Genomic DNA, 12,689 nt, shown 5'->3' on the forward strand with positions numbered 1-12,689 from the left:
TCGTGTCCCCTGCATCGGCAGGCGGACTCTCAACCACTGCGCCACCAGGGAAGTCCAACACAATGCATTTCTGGACAGATTCATTAGAAGACTAGGGGCTAAGAAAACCAGAGTGTCTTTTTTGTTTTGGTTGGTTTTGCATCAGAAAAACACCCATATTCCTGGGGTGGCCAGGCCTCTGGTTTGTCGTTTCTGCTTGGGCCACGCCGCCTGCTGGGGACTACGCACAGACGCCCAAAGAGCAGTGTAAAAACCGGGTGGAAAACACACGGTCGTCCGCACATGAACCTGTCTCATGGGTCCAAAGAGAGCATCTCAGACAGACTGCAGGTGCACTCTTGGATAAAACGGCCAAAGGGACCGTGCTTCTCCACGCTGTCACACGTGCACAGAGCTGGAAAAACAGAGAAGGGGAAGCAGCTTAAGTGTCATAAAGAATGCTCCCTCCCAGGCCGCAGAGACAGGCACCCCCAGGGCTGCCGACTGACCTCCAAGGCTAGGAGCCCTGAGTCACACTTGCGAGGCTGTGGTAGATCAGCAGCTCCAGCCAGGGGGGTCCAGAGGGCTCAAACCTGGCAGGAAGCACCGCTTAAACGGAGGGGCGTGGGGGGGCGCACAGGAGGCTAGCGATCAGGGTGACAGTCGTGGCAAAAGAGCTGCTGTTCATTAACCACAGGAACAAAAGACGGGGAGACAATGCACTGTTAATCGTGGCAGCCACCAGAGGACTATAAATTGCCAAGCCAAGATACCAGCATTTTTCAGACCCTGTCCTTCCTGCCAGCGTGAGATTGAGGATGGGTCCAAGTCCCTCACCCCCACCCAAGTCTTTAAAACATACATTACTGAATCTTTTTGAAGTTCTAACCCTGAAAGATTTATACTCTAAAACACATCAGAGAAAAATACTGCCCAGAAACACTATCAGAGGGCCTGGAGCGGACAGGCCCCCTTGTCCACTCACACTGAGAATGCCACTGCTCCAAGGGCAGATCAGCGTGGGTTCAGACGAGCTCTGACCCTTCTGATCTGTGTTCCCTAACCTCCCTGAGCTCTGCCTCTTCACCCGTCCCATGGGAGTATCACCTCTTACCTCCCAGGATTGCTATGAGGGTTAAACAAACAAAAAAAGTCACAATGCTGGCACTAAATACATGCTAAGTACTGTTGTCACTATTAACCCCCAGCACCACTTAGGAGTTTTACCTATGGCCACAGGGATCAAGGAGATAAAACCCAATTTTCTCTAAGTTAAAAAATGATCTTTTTGTACATGAAAGTACTTTGGGGGAGCGATGGAATTAAAGAGAGCTGGCTTTAAGATACACTAAACTTTAGAGCTATCATCATGGAACTCTGACAGTCACTCTGATTTCCTTCTGCTTCGGACAGGGCATCTAGCAAGGGGTCTGAATCACTGCCAGTGAGCTGGGAACTGCAGCGGCAGCCCCGCCTCCCAGCAATCCGGGCACAGGTGCGCTGCCCGCTGGAGTCCCTGCTCAGCCACCTTGCCTCTTTCTAAAGCTCCGGCCTCATCACATCACAAACCTACTTTAAAAGCATCCCAAGGCCCTTAGAAGAAATCTGCACCGCGGGACCGACCTAAGCCCCACCCACCTCTCTACACGAGCCCGCCCTCACCTTCCACACCTCTCCCCACTCACCAGGCCCACTACACGATCCCACCCTCACCTTCCACACCTCTCCCCGCTCACCTCTCTACACGATCCCGCCTCACCTTCCACACCTCTCCCCACTCACCTCTCTACACGAGCCCGCCCTCACCTTCCACACCTCTCCCCACTCACCTCTCTACACGAGCCCGCCCTCACCTTCCACACCTCTCCCCGCTCACCTCTCTACACGATCCCGCCTCACCTTCCACACCTCTCCCCACTCTACACGAGCCCGCCCTCACCTTCCACACCTCTCCCCGCTCACCTCTCTACACGATCCCGCCCTCACCTTCCACACCTCTCCCCGCTCACCTCTCTACACGAGCCCGCCCTCACCTTCCACACCTCTCCCCGCTCACCTCTCTACACGAGCCCGCCCTCACCTTCCACACCTCTCCCCATTCACCTCTCTACACGATCTCGCCTCACCTTCCACACCTCTCCCCACTCACCTCTCTACACGATCCCACCTTCACCTTCCACGCCTCTCCCCACTCACCAGGCCCACTACACGAGCCCGCCCTCACCTTCCACACCTCTCCCCACTCACCTCTCTACACGAGCCCGCCCTCACCTTCCACACCTCTCCCCGCTCACCTCTCTACACGATCCCACCTCACCTTCCACACCTCTCCCCACTCACCTCTCTACACGAGCCCGCCCTCACCTTCCACACCTCTCCCCGCTCACCTCTCTACACGATCCCGCCCTCACCTTCCACACGTCTCCCCACTCGCCAGGCCCACTACACGATCCCACCTTCACCTTCCACGCCTCTCCCCACTCACCAGGCCCACTACACGAGCCCGCCCTCACCTTCCACACCTCTCCCCACTCACCTCTCTACACGAGCCCGCCCTCACCTTCCACACCTCTCCCCGCTCACCTCTCTACACGAGCCCGCCCTCACCTTCCACACCTCTCCCCACTCACCAGGCCCACTACACGATCCCGCCCTCACCTTCCACACCTCTCCCCGCTCACCTCTCTACAGGAGCCCGCCGTCACCTTCCACGCCTCTCCCCACTCACCAGGCCCATTTCCAGCTGCTAAATGCTGGCAGCCACCCCTGGCTCTGAACAGACAAGACAGCAGGCTCACGCCTCAGAGCCTCACCCAGGCTGTGCCGCCACTGGGCAAGCTTTTCTTTCTCCACCATGCCCCGCAAAGCAAGTCACCGCTGTGCAAAGAGCCCTAATGAGTCACTCTGCACACCACACAGCACTCTCCCCCTGGCTCTGCTGTCAGCCCCCAGAGGGGCCCTGCTGGTGACTTTCGATCCACCCCCCAACCCCAGCTTCATTCATTTGGGACTTCCGAGTGCCTCCTCCATGCCAGGCTCTGGCCCAATTCCTGCTATGCTCTCGTGGAGGACAGAGGCCATCAACAAGCACATCACGCGTATCAGACAACACCAAGGGCTAGCAGGAAACAAAACACGGACATGAGGAGGTATGACGGTAGAGAACTGGGGACGCTTTAGGCCAGTAGGTCAGAGGCCTCTCCGAGGAGGTGACACTCGAGCTGAGACTTAAATGAGGAGGGCACAGCAGGTGCAACACTGGCCCATCCAGTAAGTAGGAGGCCAGTGTGACTGGAGGTCAGGAGCCATGGATGAGGCTCAGGAGAGGGCAGAGGCCAGATCGTGGGTCACTGGGGGGGGGGCAATGAGCGCCCGGACAGTCTTCAGCTGACGGCTGACCTGATCTGAAGACATCCATAAAAGGAGCAGACTGTCCACCGTGTGGGGGGTCAGCAGAGGGAGGAGGGGAGGGCCCACAGTCTGGAGAGGAAGGACAAGTAAAGACACACGTGGCCTCTGCAACATGAGGATAACGAAGGGGATTCACCAGACCCGGGTCAGGGGTGGCAGAGCAGGTCCCAACGCCTGCCCAGGGAACTTGACTTTCCAAGCTTCAGTTTTCTCATCAGAAGAGTGGGGCCCATGCCCCCCTACACCCCCATCACTCAGCGTTATCGCACAGACGCAAGTTTGTAGCCACAGGCGTGGACCCCGGCAGACACTCAGATGCAGCTCCTTTCCCCCCCAAAGAAAAAAGCCACTTTTTCTTCTCACTTCCCTGAGTGGAGGGTGGGAATCTCATCTATTGAAGGAAGAAGAGTAGCAGCCCTGGTCCCACCACTGCAATGTGCTCAGGTCACATGTTAACACCTGTAAGAAGACAAGGAGAGTCTCCCCTCTCAGGGGCGAGAGAAACCTAAGAGCCGCAATGTTCCTACGACAGGAGAGAAATCCCTCTTCATTTCTTCAACAATTTACAGTCTAAACCAAGGACTTGTCAAATGCTTGGAGGCGTTATAATTTGGTGCCTGAAACCTTCTGTCCCATGAAGAAACACCACGAACGTACACGTGGAAGGGGAGGGCAGAGTACAGTGACCCGGGAAGTGGCAGCTTTGGAGTCAAGCAGAGCCCTGGGTCGGCCACTTCCTAGCAGCCTCCCCGAGTCCCAAGCCCCTCGATGGCTGAACAGTAACCACCACACTCCCTGCAGCGTTTGCCCGGGAAGTGGCAAACGTGCAAGAAAAGCAAAGCCAGTTGAGATCTGCCAGAGTGTGGACAGTCCAGAATCACATCCGAGGTCAGAAGGTCAGTGAGGGAGAAAGCCAGGCCTCACCACAGACTCCAGAAGCATGTCCTTCACTCCCTACACCTGTCACAAGAAAAGACCACCAATCTGCCTTCCCATTTTTTAACCTCCAACCTACACTGGCTCAGAGAATGTGTCCTAAAATGTACCTGGACGTGACCAAACAGAAATCAGTGACAAGGGGAGGGGAGAGCAGAGAGGATCGCGTGCCCCTTCACATGCATCTGTGGCTAGAACACGGCGGAGTAGAAGATGTGAGGCGGGGGACCGGAGCAGGTTCCTGCTCCTCTACGAGCCTCCGGTTCCTCTCCTGAAAACAGGGAAATGATCTCAGACTGCCTGCAGCATGGACCAGATGGGAGGTGACAAGGTGAAAGTACTCAACACTCATCATACAGCAGGGCCCGCTATGCCCAGCGCGCGACCAGTGCAGCTGTCCACCAGCAGGCCGATAAAACCATCTGACCAAGAAGTGTTCCTATACGTACTCGCGGGTGCAGAGAATGCCACCGGAAGGGTCTGGAGGAAGTGGAAAGCAGGGAGGTACCAGGTCCCTGGGTCAGCAGTGAGGAGTCTCTGAACTATATATACACCCTTTGTGCCACGTGCTACCATTTTTCTATATAAACAAAACACCTGTCCATGGAGTCAAGTATACTGAAATGGGTGTGGAAAAGTAATCCACAGAGGTGTACTAGTGGCTTCCTCTGGCGAGATGGGAGGGGTAATTAGGGGCCTTCTACCTGGTTTGTAACGTTCTATTTCTTCAGAAGTAGAATGTATTCATGTACTACTTGTATAATTTAAATTAATTAAATGGTACATCTCACGAAGGCTTTTGGGCAGTACCCACCACGACTCTCTGCCCCAGCATCTCAGTTCTAGGGTCTTTCCTTACAGACACACTAGCACACCCACCAAAGACGTCTGTTCTATAAAACTCACTGAAGCATCGTTACCAAAAATGAGTAACGACATAAATGTCCATCACTAAGACATTCAGAAAACGGTGGTGCAAGTGTACAACGGAATTTCATGTGACCTTTAAAAAGAATGATGTTGCTTTATATGTACGAATGGGCAGGCCCGAGTATTGAGTGAAGTACTCAATAGAGTGGTGTTACCATTTTGTGAAAAAAAAAAAAAAAAGAACGAGAAAAGGAGGGGTCGACATATACATAGGAACGCTGCCTGCACACGGAGTTCCTCCGAAATGGCACAGGACGGGACAGCGGCTGACTCCAGAGATGGGCAGCAGGAGACCAAAAGACAGCGAGTGGACGCCTTCTGGGCACTTTCAGGGTCTCTGAGTTTCCCTAACCTGTTTGTGTATTACGAACGCAGTGTATTACGAACGCATGTGGTAAAAAACACTTTCGCTGTTTTGGGGGCGGCGCGAGAGACTTCCCGGCGGGCGCCTCCGCCCCGGCGCGTCCGAGCCCCGCACCCCCCGCCCGCCCGCGCTCACCGCCGATGATGGTCCGGATGAGGGAGGCGTGCCCGGGGCAGTCGACCAGCGTGACCTGCAGCCGCGGCTCGGCCCCGGGCTCGGGCTCGGCCCCCAGCGGCGCCGGCCGCAGGCGCGCGGGCAGCGGCACCGAGAAGCACGAGAAGCCCAGGTCGAGCGTGATGCCGCGCTCGCGGCTCTGCGGCTGCTTGTCGAAGGCGGCGGTGGAGGCTGTGGTGCTGAGCGCGCGCGCCAGCGCCGTCTTGCCGCTGTCGATGTGGCCCAGGACGCCCACGTTCACGTTCACCCGCCGGCCCGCCATGCCGTCGCTGCGGTCCGCCCGCTAAGCCGGCCCCCGCCGCCCGCGCCCCGCTCGCACGTTCCGGCGCCGAAGCTTCCGGCCGCGCGGTCAGTCCCCCGAGCCGGGGAGCCAGGCGCCGGGGCCGACCTCCGTCAGTCCTCGCGTTCGTTCGTTCGTTCGTTTCCACGGGCTCTAGCTGAGCGCCCTCTGGGCACCCGGCGCCTTCTGTCCACCACGCGGGGACAGGTCGCTTTCCCCGCAGGACATGGGGGACCCGGAGGTGGGGGGGAACAATAACCGGGAGTAAAGACGGAACCAGACCGCTACGGACGCCGAGAAGCCCTGGGGAAATACAGCAGCGGTGGAAGCACCAGGCCCGGGGCAGGGAGGGCGGGCCGCGAAGCTGAGCCAGTCCTGCCTAAGAGCCAGCGCGGGAAACCTGGGAAGGCTGCTCGGAGAATCTCGGACCGGGCAGTCAGCCTGGCCTCAGGGGGCCGCCAAACTGTACGCAGAAGGTCGTGTGAGTGCGCCCGTGCTGGGGAGGGCCCGCAACGCTCATTCTCTTGAAATGTTACCCACAGAAAAGGTGTCGCCCACGGGCAATAACACGGATCACAAATTTAAATGTCTGCCCTGGCCAGGCAGGTGACTCGCCAGAGAGTAATCAGCAGGGTTTAAGGTGCCCGGGGTGGTGGAGACTGCGGAGGTGGAGAGCACATGTCCTGTGGCCACAGATGGGGAGCCACGGCTCAGCTTTGGCCAAGTGACACCAGGCAGGAATGCTAGCCCAACATTGCCCCATCTTCCCGCTTTTCAAGAGACGAGAGTGTTTCTATGTGAAATCTGAGAGACATTTTGCCTGGTGAGGCCGCCGAGCCTTGGGGCTGCGGGCTGTAGCTGTTACCCGGCCCGACTTACACCTAAACGCTCACCAGCGGCAGGGCTGGGGCTTTAAGCCAGGTCTTACCGTCTCCAACTCCCACCACAGCTGGCTCCAAGACAGGTGCTGCCCCAGCAGTAGCCTGGAGTCTAGCCCTGTCTCCACAAGTGCCAAGGAGACGGCAGCTCTGAGTTGTCTGAAAAGTCAGCCAGATTCAGACTGTATCCTGGGGTCAGCTGTGCCCCTGCACCAAGCAGAGAAATACAGACCTCTGCCTAGGCAGGTGTGAGTCATAAGCTCACTCCAAGAGCCAGGGAGTGTGAGGGACACCCTGTAGGAACTGGAGCCCTGTTGCCAGCAAAATGCAGGTCACATCACGCCCCCTCCTTTGTCCTTTGTCCCTATCCTGGCTTCTACCCCAGTGAGGCGAGTTTGCTTTAGACCAGGCTGGTGCCCTGGTGCTCTCCCCTGTCCCAGCAGGCTGAGGATCCCTTACACATCTTTGCTTCCCCTCGGCCTGGCACATCAAAGGCTCCATAACTGTTTCTTGAGTGGACCCACCTCCAAACCTCCAGCCCACAAAGACACCATCCTCTGCAGCAGACTCCTGGGTCCCAGCCTGGGTTCCAAGGCTGGGCCTTGTCTCTGGGAAATGACTGACAGGGAACGGCCTGCAGAACAGCGATTATTGGGGATTTGTTCTTAATGTTAATGCGATGCTCGTTCCTTTCTGTTTCTTTAATGCCATTTTGTACGAAGGTAGTTCAAAGTTCTTTACGAACAGCTAGTAATTAATTCAACTTCATTAAGGCCAATTAATCCAGGATTAATTATAAATTTGCTCAGAGGAAGTTATTATACTTTGCTCTTTGATTTGAGTTTGGCTTTAAAGATTCTTTTAGGAGTAAAATGGAAATTTCCTTTTTCTCTGAGGGTGTCTACCTTGCCAGTGATTGTGTTAACCACGTACCTTCCTCGACATGTCCCATACTAACCTCAGATGAGGTTGTCGCCCAGGCCACCACTGTGCTCCATGGCACTGCCAGTACTGAACAGATCTGCTAATGCCCCGTTAGCTGCAGGGTGGGAGCTGATGTCCTGGCAAGAACTGGCCCCACACAGGTTCAAATCACGGCCCTACCTCGTGCTGGCTGTGTGCCTGGGAGCACACTTTCCACCTGGATATGGATACAAACTCTTTAAGGTCTACAGTGGTTGGCGTCCCCTCCCTCTTCTTCTGTAAGACTCCTCAACTCTCCTTGGAGGTCTCACACTCCTTTCCTCCAGGTCACGATGGGGGCTGACTGAACGCTAGCTCTAGGAGCCTGAGACTCAGGTCCATTCCAGTAGCCATGACCATTGGTTTGGCAGTGAGCGTGTGACCCAAGTTAGCACAGTCGGAGAAAACCCTGGAATTTTTTCCAGGACAGGCAATAGAAAAGTGTGCTCTCTGATACTGGACTAAAGCCTGGGGAAATCAGTCTGGGCCCTAATGGGACCCCTGGAGGGAAGCCTGGCCACAGCAGAACAGTGGCCTCCAAAGATGTCCGTGTCCTGGAACCTGTGATGGTGTTGCCCTCCATGGTAACGAGACTTGGCAGGTGTGATTCAGTTAAGGATCTTGCGATGGCAGGGATGGGGGAGGTGGGGAGCTCACCCTGGATTATCCTGCGGGCCTGATGTAGTCACCAGGGTCGTTACAGGAGGGAGGCGGGAGGATCAGAACCAGAGATGGTGTCATGAGAAGACGCTGCTGGCCGTTACTGTTTTTAAAGGCAGAAGCAGAACATAAGTCCAGGAAGGTGGGCAGCCTGTAGAAGCTGGAAAAACCCAGGCTGTGGGTGCTCCCCCAGGGCCTCCAGACAGGAATGCAGCCCTGCCCACACCTTGATTTTAGCCCAGTGAGGCCCATTTTGGACACTGACCTGCAGAACTGTAAGAGAATACCTGTGTGTCGTTTTATGCCATTAAGTTTGTAGCAATTTGTTACTGCAGCCATAGGAAACTAATACAAACATTTACTTGGAGTGTGGAGTCTCTTCCCATTTATTAAATCAGTGAAGGGCTCCTAACTCCCTCCCACCTGGTCAGAGAATCAGAGTCTGACAGCTAAGACCTACACTGGAAATAGCCTCACGGCCTGTCCGCTGGTCAGACCTGCTGCTTTCGCCCAGACTGCCCTGACCTCTGACCCCACTGCCATGTGACGCCAGTGGGATGCCAGTGGGACGATGGTCCAGATGGAGCCCAGGGGACCTGCAGGCTCCAGCTGCTTTCTCGGCATCTGCTGTCGGGTTTCCCCACGGCGGTGGGATGTGCCTGCTGAGACGGACGGAAACTGTTCCCCAGCAGAGAAGGTTGCAATCGGAGGCACAGGCCTCACCCTGGCTAACCTGACCCCGTCCCCATTGTAAAAGGTCTCACTGAATTCTTTTAATAATCCCAGGAGGTGCTGTTATCGCTACTTTACAGCAGAGGGAAGAGGGCCAGGAGAGGTGACTTGCTCAGGCCCTCTGCTCCCTGCCAGCTGATCCTTGTTTTATGTCAGGTTGTTTTCAACCTCAGTGATATGAACCATCTTCATAATTTATGCAATATCCAGGTACCACCTACAACTTCATATTTTTCTTTAAGTTTGACTTAAATAAATAAAAGTATCTCCCTTACACAGAAAAACATTATCACTTGCCATGAATAGCTGGGAACACAACAACCTCAGAATCAGGATCGTTAATAAAAAGAGAGATTAGCAAGCGTTAGAAAGGGGTTAAAGTCACACTCCACCCCCTAAGACTCACTGAATTAGAATTAAAAAGGCAATAATGTTCTCACTATGTGGATCAACTTTATTTAATTTTATGCCTTTGTACCACCTCTAAGGTGTTCCTTCTGTCCCCAGAAATCAGCCTGGGGCTGAAATAGCAAGCATGCCGATGAGGTTGGCAACGATCAGAAAGGGGGGCGAGAATGTGGGAATACAAGACCAGGGACTAAGCCCATTAGCTTACACAGGGGACTCCTTCAACAGGGACTTTCTTTGATTTTGATTCTGATTGGTTTGGATCTTGGGGATCATGGCTCTGAAGCGCACCCCAGACACTGGGAATTATCCTGCTCGTAATCATCGTAATAATCTTTGTCGTGCGTTGTATTCTCTCAAGAGCTTTAAATGCATGTTTGCAGCCACTAAGCACCAAGCAAATGATCTCCCTACGACTGAAACATCAGAAAAAGAACGAAAGAAAGACTGACAGAGAACGTGAACCTGACGTCATAACCTGTGAGCACCACACAGAGGGTCAGCAGAAGCTGCGAGGCCTCCAGAGTGGTAGCTGGGAATAGCGCTAATGCCTTCAATTTGTATTGCATCCCTCAGGCTGAGAGACTGGTCAAAAGGGGGAAATTGTTAAAAATAAGACAATGGGCCCAAAACGCAGTGGCTTATGCTAAGCCTCAAGTCACCAAATCAAGACTTAGTTACTGGACTTCCCTGGCGGTCCAGTGGTTAAGACTCCGCGCTTCCACTGCAGGGGACACAGGTTCGAACTAAGATCCCACATGCCACGTGGCATGGCCGACAAAAAAAAAAAAAAAGAATTAAGTTTCAGCTCTTGGCACTCTTGCTGATATACTGAGGGTTTATTTCTGGGCTGTCTATTCTATTCCATTAGTCTATATGTCTGTCCTTGTGCCAGTGCCGTGCTGTTTGATTACTGCAGACCATTATTCAATGTCCCATTAGTTAGGATACACTCTCAGCACTCAGCTGAGCCTCGAGACCATGACAACGTGTGGCTCCACGGGGCCCCTGGGTCATTGCCCCCCTCCACATGCAGCAGCCTTCTCAAGATGTTGGAGAAGGCAGAGGCAGGCTTGACCTGGGCTTCTGGGCTCAAAGGTCAGGTGTGAAAGAAGTCAAAGCAAGGAGCAAGCAGAAGCACTGGGAACCAGTGGCTGAGATGCTCAAGCTTGGACTGGAGAAAAGAGGGGTCAAGGCACTGGAGGCGAAAGAGCAAGGCTCACGGGAGTGAGAGTGAGAGAGCAGGCAGGTCTGGGGTTGTCACACAGCACAAGCTGGGATGCAACTGTCCACTCCATTCCTTGTATGTGTGTCACTGCACAAACCCATGGGTGGAACCCTAACTCAAGTTATTTTAAGCCCCAACGTCAGTGTCATTTACACTGCCAAGTAGGGCAAAGCTGGATCTGGGAACGTAGAGGATTTCATCAGGAATCTGCCAGCTTTCCTTTCCTTTGTGCTGGCTTCATTCTCAGACAGAGTCTTCCCATGAAGTGGCCAAGATGACCTGGAAACCTAGGACCCAAGTCTCTTTCCCAATATTTCCAGTAAAAGTGCAGGTCTGAGTGTCATTGGACTGTCCGCTCACATCTCTGAACCAATCACCATTCTGGGGAGGAGGGGATACTTTGATAGGCCAGGCCAGGGTCCTGTGTCCATTCCTGAAATAAAGCTGGGGGTGGGGTCAACCCATCTAAACCACCTAGATGCCAAGTGGGGGAAGGGTGGTTCTCTACAGAAAATTAGAGTGAAGGTGGCCAGAAGAGGTAGGAAGGGTGCTGGGCGGGCATAATAACCCCTGTCCACTGCTATTGGCCTCACCTACCTTCATGCACCTTGTACACTTTGGACACTGGCCTGCCGTGTCGTCTTCTGTTGAAATGAAAGGAACTGCCTGGCTCTGCAGCCAGGCCCAGCTTCTTTGCACACCGGACCTGGGGTCTAGGCCTGGGAAAGGCATTTGCTCAATTTGCGATCTTGGACAAACTCCATACCCTTTTAGGGCCTCAGTTTCCTCACCTGTAAAAAGAGAATGCTAGGCTGGATCAGATGTTTGAACTGTTCTTTAGCAGGAAAAACATGTAACAGCTCTGGTGGAGGGGGAGGTGGGGGCCAAAAGTTTCCATTCACTGACAGAAACCATTATCAAGTCCCATGAGATCTGCTGTGTAAAATACCTCCAGCAAAACTGCATGATTTTGTGTGTATGTGAGTGTCCAGAGCCCTACTGAATTTATAAGAAGCCTTAACTGTGAGCCAGGCTGTGTGCCAGACACTGGAGTTAAAATGATGAACAACACAGACGTGGTCTACACTTTCATAATGCCTGCCATTTAGTGGGAGAGACTAACATTGACCTGATAGTCTTGCAAGTAATCAGAAACCTAGACTCAAAAGTTACGATGGAGAAGTACAAGGAGATGTGAGAGTCAGGAACTCCTGCACCTGGATTTGACTTCAGGTCTGTCTCAACCCTAATGCAAGCTCCCCTGAGCTCTGGGCCAGTCCCTCCCTTTCTCTGGACCTGAGTCCACTCAGGTGTGAAATGGTGACATAACGTCTGCTTCCGAGGATGTTATCCTTCTGTCAGGGATCGGTCCAGGCGTTACCACATCATGGCGCCTTCCTTGGCTCTCCAGCGTTTCCAGATGGCCCTGCTCTGGGCTTGCACACCACGTGGGGGTACCTGCTTTGGCACACCTCATGTTGCAAGGTTCCCAACTAAGGACTGAGCTTGTCAAGGCTGGAGATTTTGTATTTTATGTGTGCATCCTAGTGCATTGTACTGTCTGGCTCACAGCAGGTGCTAACAAATGTTTGTGGAATGACTGGGTGGATGGGAAGAGTACACTTTTGGGGGGAGTGTTAATATCATCACGGAACCGGACAGGACACAGCCACTGGCTAATTGTCTCACCTGAGGTCGTGGGATGGGATGAGGTTTACACCGGCTGCAAAGCCTGAAGTCCTCAGG

At 54.0% G+C, this 12,689-nt stretch overlaps 1 protein-coding gene across 1 annotated transcript in view; it reads right to left on the bottom strand.

The window, feature by feature from the left end:
* EEFSEC (eukaryotic elongation factor, selenocysteine-tRNA specific) overlaps nt 1-6,057 on the bottom strand; it is a 150,967-nt gene extending 144,910 nt beyond the window's left edge. Inside the window, exon 1 of the mRNA XM_060023162.1 lies at nt 5,756-6,057. Within this exon, the coding sequence (XP_059879145.1) occupies nt 5,756-6,056 (301 nt within the window). The 5' untranslated portion in view covers nt 6,057. The remainder of the gene's footprint in view (nt 1-5,755) is intronic.
* Nucleotides 6,058-12,689: the final 6,632 nt, after the last annotated feature.

Source organism: Delphinus delphis, chromosome 10 (genome assembly GCF_949987515.2).
Source record: "Delphinus delphis chromosome 10, mDelDel1.2, whole genome shotgun sequence".
In the NCBI taxonomy this organism is placed as follows: Eukaryota; Metazoa; Chordata; class Mammalia; order Artiodactyla; family Delphinidae; genus Delphinus; species Delphinus delphis.